Source organism: Heterodontus francisci, chromosome 17 (assembly GCF_036365525.1).
Source record: "Heterodontus francisci isolate sHetFra1 chromosome 17, sHetFra1.hap1, whole genome shotgun sequence".
Taxonomy (NCBI): Eukaryota; Metazoa; Chordata; class Chondrichthyes; order Heterodontiformes; family Heterodontidae; genus Heterodontus; species Heterodontus francisci.
The window spans coordinates 44,237,373-44,258,128 of record NC_090387.1 but is presented as its reverse complement, the minus strand read 5'-3'; the positions used below and the strand labels follow the sequence as shown (position 1 = coordinate 44,258,128).

General features: G+C 43.5%; 1 protein-coding gene across 3 annotated transcripts in view; it reads left to right on the top strand.

Annotated features, from left to right (window-relative positions):
• The first annotated feature begins 5,401 nt into the window (after positions 1-5,401).
• vstm2b (V-set and transmembrane domain containing 2B) overlaps positions 5,402-20,756 on the top strand; it is a 38,791-nt gene continuing 23,436 nt past the window's right edge. The window contains exons 1-5 of one of the 3 annotated variants that reach the window (XM_068049904.1): positions 5,402-6,233; positions 6,941-7,125; positions 8,667-8,699; positions 9,321-9,687; positions 15,462-15,496. In XM_068049904.1, the coding sequence (XP_067906005.1) occupies positions 6,161-6,233; positions 6,941-7,125; positions 8,667-8,699; positions 9,321-9,687; positions 15,462-15,496 (693 nt within the window). In that variant the 5' untranslated portion in view covers positions 5,402-6,160. The remainder of the gene's footprint in view (positions 6,234-6,940; positions 7,126-8,666; positions 8,700-9,320; positions 9,688-15,461; positions 15,497-20,756) is intronic. The other 2 variants (XM_068049903.1, XM_068049905.1) reach the window with 2 other exon arrangements.

Sequence of the window (20,756 nt, the reverse complement as noted above, 5' to 3'; positions counted from 1 at the left end):
TTAAAGCGACTCGAGCGAAGACTTTCCCCACTGAAAAAAAGTGCTATCCTCGGGGCATATGAATTAGTACCCAAAGCCTATCGCCAAAAGTTTAGAACCTCAAGAAGCAAGCTAATCAAACTTGGCTGGAGTTTGAAAGAAGTAAGCAGCTGACTTTTCACCAGTGGCTAAGGGCTCTTAAAGTACAGCTCAGCTATGAGAATCTCAGAGAAGTAATTCTGTTCGAGGAATTTAACTCTCTCATACTCTCCATAAAGACCCATGTAGAGGAGAAGTGGGTTCAGAGTGCCCGGCAAGCAGCTGTTCTGGCTGATGAGTTTGCTTTAACCTAAAAGTCAGTTTCCCAGGGGAAAAAAATTTCCCAGTCACCCCCACAAATCCAAAAAGGACAAAGGGTGGGAAGGTGATAGGAGTCCAAGCAGTCCTGAGAGAGAAAGAAAAGCAGGAGACACAGGGGTCCCTCCTCTAACCAAAAAGGAAGGTGCAGTGGGCAGCAGTGAGACCCAGAGACCCGTGTGCTTCCATTGTAATAAAGCAGGGCATTTAAGAGCTGACTGTTAGAAATTAAAGGGAAAACCTGTAGGGTGAATCAGGGCACATCCGCTCAGTGAAGGAGAAGGGACCTTGATGGAAAGCACAGCAGAACAAGCTGTGGCTTTGACTGAAGTAAGAGTGAGACCCAGGAAGCTTACTACTGAAATTGCCGGAAAATTTAATAGGATTCCTTAAGGCCATCAGGGTTTTGTATCTGAAGCGAGAGTAACCCATACCTCTTGAGTGGGGCAAGGAAGCCCATAATAATTATCAGGGACACAGGGGTCACTAGATCCCTATTACTGGCAAAAGGCCTGACCTTTGCCCCAGAGAGTGCATTAAATACCAGAATGGTGGTGAATGGAATTGGAGGGCAGTGTATGCCTGTACCTGTACATAGGGTGTACTTGGAGCGCGACCTAGTTTCGGGACCGGTGACCGTAGGGATCGTCCCTAGTTTGCCTGTGGATGGGGTTGACCTGCTCCTAGGTAATGATGTGGCAGCGGTGAGGGTGGTAGCACCCCCCCCCCCCAAATAGTGAAAGAAAAATCACAGGAGGTCAGAGTGACAGGGCAGTGGCAGGAGACGATCCCCTGCAGTTTCCCTGAATGTGTAATGAATCAGGCCATGATCAAACCAGCTCCCCAGAGGAGACTGAATTGGCACTGCAGGCAGATGACCATGAAGTCTGTCTGTCCAAGACTTTCTTTGAAAAGTTAGAAAGTTAGAAGACCCGGGGAATGAGTCAAATGGATTTGCCCTGGCAGAGGATCAGGGAGCTGACCCAGTATGGTGAGAATTAGCACAGGCTGCCCAGTCTGAAAGTGAAGCAGAGGGAGTCCCTGATTGCTACTATTTAAAGAATGAGGTACTGATGAGGAAATGGAGTTTTCCTCACAGACCTGAGAGCAAGGAGTGGACAGTAGTTCACCAGTTAGTGGTGCCACAGAGGTACTGTAGAGAAATAGTAAGAAGGGCCCATGAGACTACAGTGGCTGTACATGCCAGTATACAAAAAACCAAAGCCCGCATAAGACAGCTGTTTGACTGGCCAAACACCACAAAGATGTGGTGGAGTACTGCAGGAGTTGCCACACATGCCTGGTTGAGGGGAAAACCCAACCTACAGTGAAACCTGACCCACCTAAGTCCTGTACCAGTGTTAGGAGGACCCTCAGCAGAGGGCTGGTGAACTGTAAGGGAACCCTGCCGAGAACAAAAGGGAACAGGCAGGCACAAGGCTGGCAAAAGTTTAGAAAGGGAAGGGGAAAAAGTGACCAAGAGGGCAGGTTAAAGGAAGTTCGGGAGGAATCCCAGATGAAAACCCTTACTGTTCAGCCAACCTGAAAGATTTGAAAAGTTAGACCCCACATCCTCCTATGTAAATGCAGACACTAGAAACACCCCAGCAGAGTTGTTAACAGCATTTACAGGAACCTGCAGAGACAAAGAAAGACCTCTAGGGGGTGCAGAAACCATGAGGGTGACGCCTCACCTAGTCGAGGTGCCACAAAGGAGTGCAGTAGAGTCTGCACAAATACCTGCAGACAGGAGTGTCCCAGAGGACAAAGGGGAAATTAGCAAAGAATCCTCCCCCGCAGTCAGAATAAAAAAGAACCACCCATCCCCTAAAGTCAAAAGTCTTTGCATGACTCAGCAAAGCACTGAGGGAGAGTTCAGGATAGGTCCGCCCACTACACACTCTCCTGAAAAATCAAACTTCCAACTTCGGTCTAATCAAATCTAACCCCACTCCTACCCTTTTTCAGACCTCAATAGGAACAAAGACCCTAGGCAGTCATGGAAATGGGCAAACTGAAGAAAAACCTCTCAAAAGAACTGCATGTTTATTGGGATGCCAAAAAGGTGGTAGTTAAAGCAGCACTGGCACCAAAAAAGACAGGCTGTAAAATGTTTTAGGATTTATGAATGAGAGAGAGAGAGGGAGAGAGAGAGACGCATGCTTTTTCCTGTATCTTATATTTTCTCTCTCGACCCTTTTTAATCAAATGCACTTTTCTCAAATTGCATTTCATTCTGCTGGTGTGGAGGTGTCATGCAGACCCCCACCTGCCAAGAAAGAGGCATATTAATTTTGTCACAGGAACATAGATTTTAACCTGTTGCTGGAGCGAGAAAATGACTTGTTAAACAGATCAACTGTGGCTGGAAAAGACATTGACATACTAACAGACAGTACTTGTGGATACAAAGGACCATTCCCTGACACATTCAACCCACAATGGGCTTTGGTTGCCAGACATTGAAGGTGAGGAAGCTCACATTCCAGGGTGACTGCTAAGATGGCTGAATCCACAAACAGATGTGGTCAAACCAGCTAGTCACATAACTAACCTGCTGGGCAACCTGAGTTTTTTGAATTGTACAAACAGTTTGAATGCAGAAAGACTGTTTGCTTTTGGACTGAGAAGACTTTTCCTGTCTGCTCCCATTTCTTTCTCACGGAACTCCAAACCCACTGAAGACACATTACCCTCAAGAGAGAAAAGTCTCCTACATTAAACAAGGTTTAAGAAGAATACTGGGTCCCAATGAAAAGCAAGACCAACCTACAATCAAGGACCCTACAGCAAGCTCTAAGAACAGTAACCATCTTTGGATATTGCCTCAAACTTTTCCACTTTATTTCTTCTGTTCTTTTCTGTCTCTATCTGCCTGTGTGTATCGTGTATGCATGCTAGCGTGGGCGTGTCACATATCCATAGGCATTAACCGAATTAGAGTTTAAGTTGAATGAAGTTCAACCTTTCTTCTTTAAACATAAGAAAACCTGTTTGGCTGGTTTCTTTGCCTTACAATTGGAAAGCAGTGAACAAGGATTCACCAAGGGGGAGCTAAAAACACGGTGTGTTTGAAATTAAACCCTGTTCCGGTCAGACCAGGTGAAGGATGTCAGGAAACTCTAGGTCCCTTATCACCTGGTCGTAACAGTTTCTATTATCGAATTTATACTCATGGGATTAGTTAGTATGATATCAAATGGCAATGCAACGGCCTGTACATCAGCCCATTATACTTCTCCCGACATTAATTCAATCGAAGTCCTCTAAAGTCATAACCCTCCAGGGATTATCAAAAGATTATACTCTCTCGCATATAAATATAAAGTACCATGAGCTTTACGAGGGGGGAAAAAAAGCAAAACAGCTTACTTCAGAGCGTTTAGTTGCAGAACTCCCATTGTATTGATAAATCGCAGCAATTCCAGGTTAACGTTAAAATAACAGGGGTACAGTCTGCTTCCAGCACGATTCTAGACATCAAGCGGCACAGTGGCGCAGTGGTTAGCACCGCAGCCTCACAGCTCCAGCGACCCGGGTTCAATTCCGGGTACTGCCTGTGTTGAGTTTGCAAGTTCTCCCTGTGTCTGCGTGGGTTTCTCCGGGTGCTCCGGTTTCCTCCCACATGCCAAAGACTTGCAGGTTGGTAGGTAAATTGGCCATTATAAATTGCCCTTAGTATAGGTAGGTGGTAGGGAAATATAGAGACAGGCGAGGATGTGGTAGGAATATGGAATTAGCGTAGGATTAGTATAAAAATGGGTGGTTGATGGTCGGCACAGACTCGGTGGGCCGAAGGGCCTGTTTCAGTGCTGTATCTCTAAAAAAAAAAGCTTGTCATGCTTTGCTTGAGAAACATATTTAGACTGAGCTGAAATAAAAGCAAGAAAATGCTGGAAATACTCAGCAGGTCAGGCAGCATCTGTTGGAGATGACCCGGTGTGATGTGAGTTATTATTGGACAAAGCGTGTATGCGGAGTCTCAGCCAGCAATGTATCAACCACTCAAATAAAATGCAGCCAAGTGCACCCAAAATGTGAAGCAAGTCATTGATGCAAACTAGTAGCAAGATTAAGTGGGAAAGGAGCTCTTTCCAATTGAACAACTTCTTCCTTTTACATGCAGAAACTTCTCAATGACGTTCCCGTGTGATGACGAGAGTAACATTTGTGACATTATTATAGTAATGGCTAGCCCACTCCAAAATAATCAGATATTCCGTTATCCCCTTAGATCTCATTGTGGTTCAAGACTTTTGAAACAAAGAACTGGGAAATGAGCAAGACGCCCTACAAATAAAGTGCGGTTCAAACGGGAGGTTTGTGGAGACGCACAGTACATTCTCAATATTTTTAAAAGACGTATAACTGGCATCATGCACTTTAAAGGAATGGGACGTGTTTAGAACATAATATTGCAGTTTGGACAGTGTGATATGTAATGGGTCCAGACACGTACAATACAGACCATGGGCAACTAATTGTATGGACCACCGCCCAGGGTACATGGCTAACAAGTTGCGTTCATTAGAAAAAATGCTAGTATCAGAATGGTCTGTATTATACAGTACTAACATCGTTTAACCTGAAGCAGCATTTTAGCGGGTATCTGATAACTGGGAAAGAGTTGAGACTGTCCAGTGTGTCACCAAGATGCAGAAATCACACATATTACACTCACCGGCTTGTGGATTGGGGACAATTTCCTAATGAGTGTTGTTTGCTATTTTCAAACGCAATATAGCTGTCTCTTAACACTACTATCCAAAACAAAAATTCTCCCTCTTAATCCTTGCAGCTAAATTAATTTACGATTTTAAAAACATCCAGGCGGAGGCACGGGTCTTATTTATTATCCCCTGGGGCTATCTGATTACAGGATCCCTAATGCATCACAATTCAGGATTCACCTTTCCAAGCATCTGTGTATTATATACCACCCCTCCCCCCATGACTGAAGGATATTTACAGTGAATGTGGTGCTTGCTTGGGGCGTATGGCGCAAGCGACAAAATTGGCAAACTCGGGCTTTCTTTGGGCTATTTTGCTGGTTGATCCATTACGTGAGACGTCAGTTGGACTCATTGTCCCGACAGGTTCAGGAGGGTGTTGATGTGGGAGCCGATGAAGCTTGTTTGTGTATGTGTGTTTTCCCCCTTCCTGCCCGTTGGCTGAGATTGTCCTGCCCTGTGTTTTGTGTTGCTTGGTGCTGTGTGGAAGCGCACGGTGCGCACACTGCCGCTCCTCCTGCTGCTGTTTGGAAATGCCCAGAAGCCCTCTTCGCCTCGCCTTCCGCTAATCCATAAAGTCACAAGCAGCAGCAAAAAAAGGCAAGATCTGATTCTGTTAGACGCACATTTCCCACAGAACACTGGAGGATACGCGGCTGTCTTGGTGAGCTTTTCCCGGGGATCAGGGGCTGGTTCACACGGGAATGGGTGCTCGCCAGTCCAGCCCGGAATCATTCCCCTCCCTCGTCCGTGCAGCCACTTCCAATCTCTTATTGTGTGAAAATAGCCGGTGCTCTGATCACACATATTTCTGAATATGAATTCAAGCAAGACGTGTTTGTGAGACTGGGAGGCATCTTGGTCAAATATCAGAGGCTGCGTTTTGCCACCAGGAGTAAATAGAAGGAAGGGGTCCGAAGTTGTCGATCGAGTTGTTCGTTTTCAGCCAGACAACAGAGTCTGGTGTTCCACATTTGTAACCTTGGAGAGAGATATTTGAAGCTCTAGCAACTGGGATGGGATTGCAGCACTCCAGAGGGCTCCAGATCTAACACTACCTGGCGTTTGTTCTGTACATTAAAAGTCTCTATGAAATGGAAAATCGCGGGATCGCCAATATTCTCTATTACTTGATGCTAAATGCACCACTTTTGCTCTGTGTTAACGGTGAGTGGTGTTTTATAACTGATTCAAGTGTCTTATAATTGTAGAGCTCGGTATCAATGGCTTTGATCAGGTTGAGGCCACGGAAACCACAACTAATTAGCCAAGAAGGAAATAAGTGGTCGTGACATCTGACTAAATGGTACAAATGACTGGCAAGTGTTGACTGCACATTTTACAGAATTATTAATTTCAATCTCGCTGCACTCGGAGCTGAGAGTGCTGGAGAAAGCCTCCGGAATACGTCGTCACTCAACATTCTCTAGTTTTCAGAGTTGCACCATGCCCTGTTTCTAACTGCTCAGGACTGAGTGATAATTCTATAATACTTCGATGATGCATCAATCATTTTTATAAGCATTTGACTTCCATTTAAAGTTGCATTTGGAAAAAAATGGAGCGACCTAGAGGGATTTGCGTGGGTGCCTTTCATTTTTAGTTATATCATATTGTGATTGTTTTTAAATGCCAGTAACGAAAGCTGATATATCTAAGGATGGATGCGCGGTGTTTAACTGGAATTGGGTGAATGGCGTGTCAGACCTGTTGTAGGCAAAGTCAAATTATTACTTAGATAGGAACAGAAATAAGTGTCACCTACACGATGTAGGCTTTCCATCAAACCTGCATGTTTCACTGAATTCAGGGGAAATTAGATGCGAAATCTTATCTGTTAACCATCGCTTTGTCATATTCTCTCTTTCTGCCAGCAAAATTTCTCGAAGTCCCCCAGGATGTGATTGCTAAAGAAGGGGACGACATTGAGATGTCTTGTGCGTTCCGAGCCAGCGGGACCACCTCGTATTCCCTGGAGATCCAGTGGTGGTACCTGAAGGAAGCCCCCCGAGAGCTGGCACACGAGCTGGCACTGGGCGCCCAGGGAAGCAGGGCCAAGGTGAGAACAAAACTGGACGAGGGGAGCTTGGCTGAGGGCCTGTAGGATATTTATGGAGCGTTGGCGCAAATGCCGTAACTAAAGAAATGGTGAATCTATGTGACCGTCAATGATGAGAAAAGATGAGAACTAAAAGATCATTTTCAAGGAGTCGGCAGCAGCCAGTGTCACATAACACAACACTGAGAGGAAAAGGATTTGGGAAAGCTTATGGTAGAGATATTCCGTTCGAAAACCAAAAGGCAAAATTCAGAGCAAAGCAACAGAGAAATGCAACAAGTGCTGAAATAAATACACGAAAGGCGACATTTCCAAGTCCCAATAGAGATTCATTATAGGTCAAGGTTTGAACTGACAAGGCGATATCTGAAAGACAATCCCTAGTAGCACCGTTCTAGAGTAAAAGTAAATCCTAATGATGAAGACTAGGTGATGTGAATTCTAGTCGGGTCAAGTTGAGGGTTTCTTGTAGAAAATCGAGGTAGATGGGAATGTTCTTGGGTAAATAATCAATAATTAGGGAACAGAACCTGATAGGTTTTCAAACCCAGTGCAGGATATATCTGCCACAATCGGCTTAACACTAAACTGGGACTGAAAGGTGTGCGGCGTAGACCTGAGGAAGTCAAATGCAGACCGCCTCGGATGGGTGAGATAGCAAACAAGGCGTAGCGTGGAAAATAGAAGGACTGGGGTGCACTCGCCTTTTGTCAGGACAATTCCTTGGGTTGAACTGGGGAATCAATAGCATCTGAATGGAACTCTTGGCTTTGATTCCGCTCCTAATCCTACCGGGCGTAGTCATCCTGAAGGTGCCCTGAGGACAGAAGGGCTTCCAGGTAAGAGTGCCCCACACAAGGTGCCAGGAGTAAAGTAAGTGTCGACTCGGAATGGAATCTCCCGTTTGATTCCAGTGTCAGTGCAAATGCATCACCTTTGGACAAAGAGACAGGGACCACGTTTGGTGGGGACTTTGGGACAGAGGTGTTCCAGTGAGAGGCACGGGGTGTGGGACTGATCTGTAGCACGGCGTCGTCAGTCTAATCTCTTTCATTTATTTTTCTACGATGGGAAACCTGCCACATGTACGGTGTCAGATTCCTGCAGATCCGTATTAATCATCCACACACCGAGTACACAGTGAAGGGTAACGCTGTCTGTGACACTGTAATACATCAATTATACATTTATAATTGTACCAATACATTGTTACATGTTATAGAATTGATGGCGTCAGTTGATAGCGGATTAATAATGTTTTCAATGTGCTCTGAGTCAGGTGCGTTAATTACATTATAAGTGCTGACGTTATAGCATTCTAACTCCAGATGTGGCAAAAAAAACATAGGCTGGAACCGAAACACGAGTTAAATGCATAATTTATGACCCAGAGCAATCCGCACTATAAGGGAAAAAAATCAAGATCAAGAAATGACATTCCACTCTTGTTTCTAATAACCTTTTCCTCCTGCTGTTAGCCAGGTTTGACTTTCACAGTGGCTTCTTTGGGGAATTTGATACAATCTCTTTACTTGTTTCAGGTTCCATTAAATAAGGATGCCACCAAAATAAGCGTAAGTGCCATTTTCCTCTACGTGTTATTAATAAACAAGACCTTTCAATATGAAGCAAAAATTGTCCTAAAATAATGTGGAGGCGAACGAGCCACATCATCTGCTCTGTACTCCCTTCTCATCGTAATCCCTAAAATGCTTGATTCGCGAATTTACAGAATTCCGCTATAAATTCCGCCCAATAGAAACGATAGCGATATACTTCAAAAGAGAAAGCTTACATCCTCGGGCACTTATATTTCTTCGGCCACAATTGTTATTATTTCCCTTAATTAAATAATTGCATGTTTGGCATAATTAATCCCATTCATTATTTCGCCATTATTTTGTACTATTATAAAAACTATTCCATTACCTCTGGCCTTTTTTTGTGAAAAAGCACACACATATATAGTTTTTTTTACAATGCTTCAATTCGGATTATTAATAGTGTTGGCACTGTAGCTTTAATTGTCAATTTACTTTTGTTTCCTGCTCTGTCCTCCCATTCTTCATGTTGACTGGTTTATAGTTTATAGTTTCTATATGTTTCAATTCTATCATTTCCCTGTTCGTGATGCTGTTCTTACTCTGGTGTATTTGGAGCCCCATGTTCTGAGCCAGTCCTTTCCGTGTCTGCAGACTGTCCGGGTGATGGGCAATGACATTTCGCATAAGCTGCGGCTCTCTGGCGTTAAGAAGGAGGATGAGGGTATTTATGAATGCAGAGTCACCGACTTTATAGACGACGAAACTCAGGAACATAAAGCCCAGGCCACCTTACGGGTCACAGCCCGCTACAGCCCAGAGATGCAAGCGGCCGAAGCTGTCTCCCACATTCAGAGTAACGGACCCCGCAGGAGCAGCGTGCGCTCCACCCCGGTGCCCGGCTCAGACAAGCGGCGAGTGGCAGAAGCAGGCTCCGGCAGCGAGGCAGGCTCCTCACCCATCCCCGCCTCTGTGTCCCCACCCCCGGGCAACGCAGCCATGATCGGACAGCATACCTCCGGTAAGTGGGGCGACATTGCCACCGTGTGGGCAGTCAGTGGGATGTACAGGGCAGGAGTGTGTGCTGATCAAATCAATTTATACTATAGCCAAACACTACGGATGCTGGAAATCTGAAATAAAAATGGAAAATACCAGAATTACTCAGCAGGTTAGGCAGTATATGTGGAGAAAGAAACAGAGTTATCACTTCAGATCGGTGATCTTTTCATCAGCATCCGTTTATATCCTGGACAAATAAACGTTTCCAACTGGGGTTTTTTTTTACAGGTTTTACGATGTAGCCTTACATTTCCATAATAATCAACTCACTATCTCACAAGTTCTGCTACTATGTCCGGAGTAATCGGGATTGATCAGAGTATATCTGAACAGTTTGCTGCCGGTTACTTAAAAAGGTCTTGCGTTTGTATCACACCTCTCACAACTCCAGGACTTCCCAGACCATTCACAACTAACAAAGTGCTTTTGAAGTATAGCCAGAGGTGTAACGTATGAAACGTGCACAGCAAGATCCCGCAAACAGCAAGGGGATAATGAATAATTAATCTGTTTTACTTATGTTAGTTGAGGGATAAATATTGGGCAAAACACTGGAGAATTCCCCTGCTCTTCTTCAAAATAGTGCAATGTGATCTTTTACATCCACCTGAGGGGCAGACTTGGCCTCAGTTTAACATTTCAACAGAAAGATGGCATCTCTGACAGTGCAGCACTCCCTCAATACCGCACTGATAGTGCCAGCCTAGATTGTGCTCTCAAGCCTCTGGAGTGCGACTTGAACCCAGAAGCCGTCTAACTCGCAGGCTGACACCTAATCGGTAGTTTGTAAATTTGCCATTGATTAATTTGCATTTAAAAGCATGAAATATAGTTTCCACCAATGATAATCACAGTTTGCAGTTTTGTACTTCTCTATAATGTCAACATTTGGAAACTTGCTGAAATAATGTGTCAAATTTTTATCATGTATATTTGTAGAAAACATCTGCTTATATTGAAAATCCTCCAGGAACTGAGACTGGATAAGAACGGCAAATTTCCTTCCCCCCCAAAGACTTGAATGAACCAGATGGGTTTTTACAACAATCCAGTAGTTTCATGGTCACCATAACTGTTAGTAACTTTTTATTCCAGGTTTATCTAATTACACAGCTGCTATAGTAGGATTTGAACTCATGTTACTGGACTACCACTCCAGTAACAGAGCCACTCTGCTACCAAATGCCATAAGGTAGGGTATTTTTATGAGCTTCTGTCATGGAGGAGGAGGGGCAGCAGCAGCACAGGTTGGAGCTAAGGAGAGACAGGTACCATTTCAGGATGATGCAGCATACTTGGTATTCCCTACTCCCACCCCAGTGAATACGCAGGCAGCAAAGTTCTTATCAGAGTCTTTCCTATGAATTGTGCATAAGTAATGTGCATTTCAGTAAAGAACCAATAGATCAACTCTTTCTGCTGCAGGATGTGCTCAAGCCCTTGAACGCTCAGTGGCTGTGAAGGTGGCACAGGATCATTGCAGGCAGCCACAGAGGATCTACGTAATATCAGACAGCATACATTACAGGCATGAATTCGTCTGGGCACTGTCACGAGAGCAGGCCAATTTGGCAATATAGCAAGACAGCAGCGAGAGAGAGCCATACAGTTTTGCGGGTTGCTGACTTCCTCAAAATACAGGATCGAATCAATGGCGCCCACATTGCTTTGAGGGTGCCGACAGAACACCCAATCAACTATATCAAGAGGAAGAGCTTCCACTACCTCAATATGCAAACCACATGTGACAACAATGAGAAGATTCTGAATGTCAATGCTTGATATACAGGAAGTTTTCCTGATGACCTATTCTTCACAATTCAGCCCTATCTGGCCTCTTTAGGGAAAAGAATCAAATCAATGGATAGCTTCTGGATGGCAACATCTACTCTGCTCCCATGGCTAATGACCCCAGTAACAACAACAAGAACAACTTAGATTTATATAGCACCTTTGACATAATAAAATGTCCCAAAGTGCTTCACAGGAGCATTATAAAACAAAATATGACACTGAGCCATATAAGGAGATATGAGATATTAAATCAGATGACCTAATGTTTTGTCAAAGAGGTAGCTTTTAAAGAGTATCTTAAAGGAGGAAAGTGAGGTAGACAGGCGAAGAGGTATGGGGAGGATATTCCAGAGGTTGGGGCCTAGGCAACTGAAGGCGCAGCCAACAATGGTACAGAAAGGGACATTCTCTCACTCTACTGCCCATCCCACCACATGACAGCACATCAGCCTATTTGCCCTGATATGGCCAAATTAGTGATAATCATTGGAGTAAGTCAGCACTAAAGGTATGCATCCTTTCCTGTATGACTAACCTCTATGAATGCCAAAGCACCATGTCAGTGTATAGTCTATTTTAATATAATAGTTGAAAACGCATACAATAATCCAAACAATTCCTAATGCTGTACTTCCCCTGGGTGCTTACTAGTGCCTTTCTATATCTGTTTTCATGCTTTTGCTGAGTGCCACCTCAGGGCCAGGATCATGGGTGAAGGTTGACTCCTCACTCTGTACAGACAACTGAGGTGGCCCTTGTCTCATGTCAGTTTTCTCTTTGTTAGTTTGGTGTCACCTCCCATGTTCCATTGGTATAGTTCTGTGAGGGAGTTCGCTCTGAGGTCTGGTAGTATCCTGTGACTGTGATTGAGGCGGCTTGATCCTCATCATTTGCTTCATCATCATCATCTCCCTATGCCACTTATTGCTGTGATGGATCTGCAGGAAAGAAGAGCAGAGCTAAAAATGTGTGTGCATTACCCTTTTGGGATTAAGGAGATTTAAAAAGAGGTGGAAGGTTTTGGCTATATGGAATACCAGCATAATATGGTAGGTGCTCAGTCCATAATATAGCACTGCCAAGATGCTGTCAACCTCGCCATCTTCCACAGTAAGAGCTGAGTACTTCCTCACAAGTAAGGGGGTGCATTGCCTGTGGTAGGCCTTTTGCACCAACTGGTCCTGCATGAATATCTAGTATAGGTGGCATAGGGTAAGGCTCAGCAGTTAAGGAATCTGTGAGAAGTGGCATGGGAGGTATGACATAAGGAATGTGGGGATATGAGGCTGTTAGAGGGAAGATTGTGCAGATAAGTTAGAGCCCTCCTTAAAGAGGGAGTATTGTAAAGGGTTAGTTGTGCACATATTGCTTTAAGGTGGTGAAGAGTGTGTTGGTCTCCAGGTTGGGCAGTGAAGGAAAGGTAGTGTCTGATGTATTACCTTGCCTGTCCTGCTGAGGATGTGGAACTTTTGGGGGCACTGTTCTGCAGTCTTGGAGGTGAGGGAGTTGGCACTTAGTGCCAGTGCAATCTCTTTCTAACTGGCATAAATTATATTTCAGTGTTGTTTGGTGGCACCCACATCCAGGGGCCTGTTCTTTTTTCCTTCAATCCCCTGTCAGAGGGGTTGGAGGTTTGAATGAAGTTTTATGTTCTTCTCTGGCTTGGTGCTACAATCAGCTGCTGGTTTTAGTCCAGTTGTGATGTTGTTATACTTCTTGAAATGTATAATAAAAATCTTGATAAGACATGAAGTTATGTGAAAGAGCCAAGCACTTACCTGGTTGTCCCCCAATCTGCTGCTGAATTATGCAGGTTAAAGTACACGTAAGTTTCTGGGAAATAGGACAGTACAGGACTTCCCTACAGCTGAAACACCATACAAATATTGACATTTTGGATACATTTCTTAGCTCAATAATTTATTCCAAATTATTTTAATTATTTGACTTGCTATTTTATCTATGTAGATGTTAACTCCATAACAGTTGGTCCATTGTGCCACAAATTGATCACAAAGTTGATCATTTATTTTCAAATGTAATTAAATTCAACAAAATATCCACAAATCTATGGAATTACTTGCAGTCTATCAACAGATGAAAATAGATTATTAATTGTTGTTGCTAGCTAAAGAAATAGAGTCATCAAAGGTAAGAGCTGATAGCATACAGCACTGAAACTGGCCCTTTGGCCCACCGAGTCTGTGCCGACCAACAACCACCCATTTATACTAATCCTACATTAACCCCATATTCTCTACCACATCCCCACCATTCTCCTACCACCTACCTACACTAGGGGCAATTTTTAATGGCCAATTTACCTATCAACCTGCAAGTCTTTGGCTGTGGGAGGAAACTGGAGCACCCGGTGAAAACCCACGCAGACGCAGGGAGAACTTGCAAACTCTGCACAGGCAGTACCCAGAACTGAACCCGGGTCGCTGGAGCTGTGAGGCTGTGGTGCTAACCACTGCGCCACTGTGCCGCCCCATTATTATTAGATTTGTGAGGGATATGAGTAAACTGTCTTTGAAAAATTCCTATGCTATTCAGTGTGGGGTCAGCATAGCCGAGCCCAGTCATTTCCTCACCTGATGTCCAGAATTGCTTCTTTTTTGGCAAGTGTTGCTCAATATTGACCCTTGCTGATTTTTCCCCCTTCCTAGCCCAGGGGTGTTGAGGCCAATTGTGACAGCTGTATTGTTGCCCTGGCTAAGATCAGTGGAGGCCTGGGATCAAATGTGGGGTGTTCCTGAGCTGTATGACTCAGTTCCACATTAGCCACAGATTTACCACCAGGGAATTTAAAACAATGCTTTTATTTGCTAGAGTAAAATGTTATCTGCAAATGTTTGATATAGCTAGCAGCTTAGAACTTTGATACTGAGGGCTTTTTTCTAAATATTATCATGACTACAAGAAAAATTGAGATGCTCTACATTTATTTATGTTTAGCTTGAATCTTGTGAGACCATTGCCCATTCTATCGTTTCTCTACTTTACATTGCCAAATTGGTTCCCTCATCTTGGCAGCAGAATCGTGGATCTACATTTTCATGAATCTACAATTCTGCCCTCAGAATAAGGAAGCTGGTTTAGCAATGTAAATGCTGCACTTGTGCCATCCAAATTAAACAAGCAGAAATGCAGAAACACTGTCAGATAGATGGAACTTGCTGTGGTTTTGAGAAAAAAAAGTTTGCTGTGAGGCCTAGTCCTTTGGCGGCTGAGATAGCTCCATAGCAACTTTTATGCTAAAGTTAACAATTTTCACTGGAAATTATGTAGCGATTGTTTTACATGGCTGATAAAAAAAAGTGATTTAATGGGTTAATGCACTGTTCTTTCTCCTGATTTCTCCTGGATTTGAATCCAGCCCAAGCTGATGGCATGATAGTCTCTCTATGCTAATTATAATGGCCCCTTAATAAAATGGATTTCTGAAGATTATAGGCCCACACCACAAAACTGTGCACAATCCAGCATTAATTAGCATTAAATTGGCAATCACACTCAAAAAGGCCATAATGACGATTGTTGTGAGAAATTGAGATGTGTTGATGAGGTAGGATTTTTCTTTTTGCTAGGGGTAAGGAAAAATAGTTGAATTAAAGTAGATGGAGCTTTACTCTGTGTCTGACAATATTCGACCTCAACACTTGACCATGTGTGCTTGATACTGATAAGTAAAATATAACAACATTCCACTAAAACTCCTCCTGCCCCATCCTACCCCAGTCTGACATTCTCTACGAGAGCAAAACTCACCAAAAAGATTAAGGAAGAGCATTTGCATTTTTCAATATTGCTGTACTCAAAATGGAAGGTATTGAATATGGAAATCTCGAGGAAAAGGAAGAGGAACAATGCAGCTCTGAGACAGTCTGAGAACACAACAGCTGCTTAAACATTGTCATGCATTTGCTTTTCATACAGGTGGGAAACCAACGCAGACACTAACTTCAGGTAAGGTGAATAATACAAAACTGTTTGATTTCTTTGAAAATAACATTGTCTGAGTTTAAATCTTTTCGTTTACCCCAGCCAAAGTCAGTAAATGTTTTTCCTTCATTTCTCTGCTATGGCGTTGTGTAGCCAAAAGTTACTGACTGGGTCTTACATTTTCAGTAAAGCAAAGTTAGTCCTTTGGGACATCTCTGTGTAGGCACATGCTCATGTCTGTATGTGTATGTGTATGGGAATGTTATAGAAACCTATTCATTTTCAGTCATTAAAAGATTTTTTTAAACATTTAAAACATTACATTCTTCTCAACTGAGGTAATTTTCTTTGTTTTCTCAACTTTGTCTACTTTTCAAACTCTCTTCCACTGTCTCCCCATTGCTACCTTTTCACCTGCAAGAGAATAGGGAACTCTAAATCAGAGTATCCCTCATAGACATATCTCTTTCACATAAAATGGTGCGGTGCTTGCCATCTACAACTAAGAGCTGTCAAAACTGTAAAAATTTGCTCAAACCGGACAAGCAAATTAAGAACATTTAACCTCAATACTAAGATTCATACACATGATGCTCAGTGTTGGGAACTCAATGTTCTTCCCTTCAGTCCTACCTAGCTACCTAAAAAGATATTTTCTAAATCAAGAATATATCGTTTATATTGGGATTCCTGGATTTTTACTGTTGTTTCATGAGTTTCACATTGTGCAATTCCATTCAGTTTTTATGAAAATGGAAAAACTGGTCTTGCCGATAAAAGTCAAAGGGTTGCTCTTTCCTATAATTGGAGCCACTGGTTTATGATAATTAAGTCACATTCCATTTTGGAATTTTGGGATTGTTACTCGTGTTTTGGGAATCACATTCCACAATTCCATCCATTCTCCACAAAAACAAAATAAAATAATTGAAAGAATGACATTTATGTGGCTGCTTTCGTGACCTCAGAACATCCCAGAGTGCTTTACAGTCAACAAAGTACTTTTAATTTGCAATCACTGTTGTAAAGTAGGAAAATATCAGTTGCCTTGGTCATGATGAGCTGTGAAACACTTTTTATTTTTAGGCTGATCCAACACCTCAAAATTAACGAATTTACCAGTGAGTTATGGTCAGCCTCACCATTGGGAATAACATGTTATTCAGTGCTGTCCATGACATTCTCTTTCTGACACTTCTTTGGACATATATGGGGGCAAATTTTCATCCATCATCTCTGTCACAGAGGTTTCTATTTTGAGAATTTACCTCTTAAATTGTACATCCTGTCTAGGAGTGATCAAACACATTTGCTATGCAGAGTGTATTGATGCCTAACAACTTCTACAATGTGATTAAAGCTGGACCCTTTGCAGGAGTTGTCTCAGCTGTTTAGATGGGAGGTGTAGTTCTTATTAACTGAAGAGTAGATACCGTTGACTTGGATCTGGCTGGAAGAGTTTGTGAATTCAGAAAAATGTGAGATGATACATTTTGAGTACGAAGAATGGGGAGAGACAATATATGCTAAATGGCACAATTTTAAAGGGGTTGCAAGAAGAGAGAGTCTTGGAAGTGTTTGCACGTTAATCTTTGAAGGTGGCAGGACAGGTTAACAGAGCAATTAATAAAGGACTTTATAAATAGAGGCATAGAGTACAAAAGCCAGCAGGCCATGCTAAATCTATATAAAACACTAATTCAGCCGCAGCTGGAGTATTATGTCCATTTCTGGACACCACACCTCAGGAAGGACGTGAAGGCTTTGGAGAGGGCACAGAAGAGATTTACTAGAATGGTGCCGGGGATGAGGGATAATAATAATGTGGATAGATTGTAAAAGCTGGGATTGTTCTTCTTAGAGCAGAGAAGACTGAGAGGAGATTTGAAAGAGGTGTTTAAATTCATGAAGGGTTCAAAGAGAATAATTAAAGAGAAACTGGTTTCAATGGCTGAAGGGTTGATAACCAGAAGGCACAGATTTAAGGTGATTGGAAAAGAACCAGAGGTGACATGAAGAAAACATTTTTACGCAACGAATGGTCAGGATTTGTAATGAACTGCCTGATAGGATGGTGGATACAGATTCAAAAGTAACCTTCAAAAGGGAACTGGATAAATACTTGAAGCAAAAAAAGTTACTGGGATATGGGGAAAGAGCGGGGGAGTCAAACTTACTAGATTGTTCTTCAAAAAGGCTGGATGGGCCAAATGGCTTCCTTCTGTGCGAGTAAGAACATAGGGCTGAATTTTATCAGCCCTCTAGGAACAGGCAGGGAGATAGGGGGGTCCATAAAATAGCAAGGAAAGGCGGGCGGGGTGGGGGGGATGGTATGTAATGCCCGTTTCTTTCCTGACACCATTCAATTATGTCAGGAGTGGGAAAGGCCGAGGACAGCTTTTCCACCCAAAAGTCAATTGAGGCCCTTAAGTGGCCAATTAATAGCCACTTAAGGGCCTCTTCCCGCTGCCGCTGGCATCTTACCAGCAGCAAGGGGGGGCCCTCCGCCACATGGGGAGGCTGTCCAGTAACACCATTCGGCCTCCCTGTGGGCTTGCGGAGGGGAATGGGCCCTCTTATTTGGGCAGTCTGTGGCCCATGGAGGGCCCCCGGCAGCAAAGGCCGTCCCTGCACCAACACCCCTTTCGCCACCCTTTTCCAGGGCCTGCCTGACTGACCCCAGTGAGTCCACCCCACTTACCTGTTCTCCAAAGCTTCATGGCTGCTCTTGGTCCCGGGTCTACTGCAGTCGCAGCAGTGGCCAACACTCCTGGTGGTGCTGCTAGGACTACTGAGCTGCCAGCCCTCTGATTGGCCAGCAGCTCTTGGAGGAGGGATCACCATCCTTAAAGGGACGATGATCCCGGCACCAGGCAGTTAACTGTCTGAGTGCCATAAAATGCAGCCTGGGGTCTCTAAAATGGCCGACGCAGGTTCCTCTTGCCTGTCTAGCCCGGTGTTGGGACCCCCCACCACCTACATAAAATCCAGCTCATAATATAAGAACATAAGAAATAGGAGCAGGAGTAGGCCATTCAGCCCCTGGAGCCAGGTCTGCCATTCAACCATATCATGGCTGCTTTGATCTTGGCCTCAACTCCACTTTCCTGCCTATTCCCCATAACCCTTGACTCACTATAGTTCAATAATCTCTCAAGGGCTGAATTTTATCAGCCCCTCAACATCGTGGGTTGTGGCAGAGGGGCCCGTAAAATACTTGTGGGAGAGGCCTGCCACGACCCTTGACGCCGAGAAGGCCCCGCTGCATTTTACCAGCAGTGGCGAGGCCTCGGTGCGGCCCACCACCACTTGGCGGTGGGGCCTTCATTTAAATATTACAATTAATTAAATAAAAATACAAATCAACTTACCTGGTCCTGGTGGCCGTCCCACGCCGATATTATGCTTGCCTGCTGCAACTCGCGCGCCTTTGGAACTCCGTTCGGAATTCCAAGGCGAGTCACTGGTGGGGAGGGTGGAAGAATGAAATTAGCAGGGTGGGAGGGGGGTAGGGGGGAAAGCATTTTTTATTGCCTGTGGGGATGGTGGGAAGGGGTTGAAGGGCAAAGAGTGCAAAGTTTGGGGTTGAAAGGTCAGGACTGTCAAAAATGGTTTTTCGGGGGGGGAGAGGGAAATAAATATATTGTTTGATTATTGGGGGAGTGGAAGAAGGGCTTTGATGTTCAGTTTAATGTTTTTATTGACATTTTATGTGCTGGTCTCTTTAAAATTTTATATCCACTGTTGGGGCTTGATACTCTTTAAAAATGGCGCCGGATGCCATTGCCAGGGACAGAGTGGCCGCCCCCTCAATGTCATCGGGGGCGCCATTCCGCCTCCTCCATTTAAATTAACCCCCACTTGTAATATCGTGGGGGCTCAGCGACGGAGAAGTCGCACATGATACGTGCCTTTCTTCAAGGTTGCCGCCAAGAATGGCAGTGAGCGGGTAATATTCAGCCCTCTCTCGCAGCCTTGAATATATTCAATGACTCACCCTCCATAGCTTTCTTGAGTAGAGAATTCCAAAGGTTCATGACCCTCTGAGTGAAGAAATTCCTCCTTATTTCCATCTTAAATGGGGGAACTCTTATTCTGAAACTATGCCTCCAGTTCCAGATTGCCCCATGAGTGGAAACATCCTCTCAGAATTTACTCTCAAGCCTCCACAGAACCTTATAGGTGTTAATAAAATCACCTCTCATTCATCTAAACTCGAATGAATATAGGCCCAACCTGCTCAACCTTTCCTCATAAGACAGCCCTTTCATCTAATTCTAAATGAGTGTCTTTTTTTTTAGTTTTTTTTTAGGTGCAGGTTATCTTATTGCTTCATGGGAATTCGGATAGGAAAGGAAAGAAGGGGGATATCAGTCAAAGATGTCTTGGAGTAGTGGAGATATTAAGTCTCTGTTAAAGAGGCAATACCTTAAACATACTGAGGGAAAGAGACAGAGAACACCTTTGGTGCATAATGATATCAATACTTTAGGCATTTCTTTATCAGCTTAATTGTTTGCATTTGTTTCTTAATTATAGAATAATTATTCACCATGCTGAGAGTGATTAGTAAACGAGGACACAGTTTCCATGTCCACCTCAAAGGTAGCCTGATCATTATCCAGGCATGAGTTGAGCAGGGCCTAAATAATATTTCACTCACTGCTGATGTTAAACCCCTTTGGACAAACATGGGAGATTTGACAACGTGTTTGAAGTGTGACTGAAATTTGCAATAAAGCCTTTCTAGACAAGTTATTTCTGGGAGAAAGGAAAGCCATCCAGGAGGGAGCAGTCCCATATCATTCAAGCATATCTCCTTGTGGTATTAGTCCAACCGAACCATTGGCCAGTGCCCGTGAGGTTTTATTTTGACCTGCTGCAAAGAACTTTGCACATTTGGAAGATGACTTTGTCGGCTTTTCAATTATATTTTGTTACAGTTATATTCAGTGTTATATTATTTGCACAGCTGGAACAATCTAAGAGGAGCAATGTTGCTGTCACATTGTAAATATAATCACTTTCAAAAGCATATGTTCAGTAGCTCCATTAGTAAAAAGACAGTGAGGACCAAGCTTCTTATTTTCCTGGATAAGTTGGTTTAACCACACCACTCCTTTATTAATGACTGAACAAATGTTTTATGTTGTAGAGTTTCCATTTGTTCTGTTTCTAAATGTCAGAAGTATTGACCGAGCCCCACTCTGAGCCAGTTTAATCTAGGTATACAGGAAAGTTTCTTTTTTACTGTACACATTCACCGACATTAAAAGCAAACATAAGAAA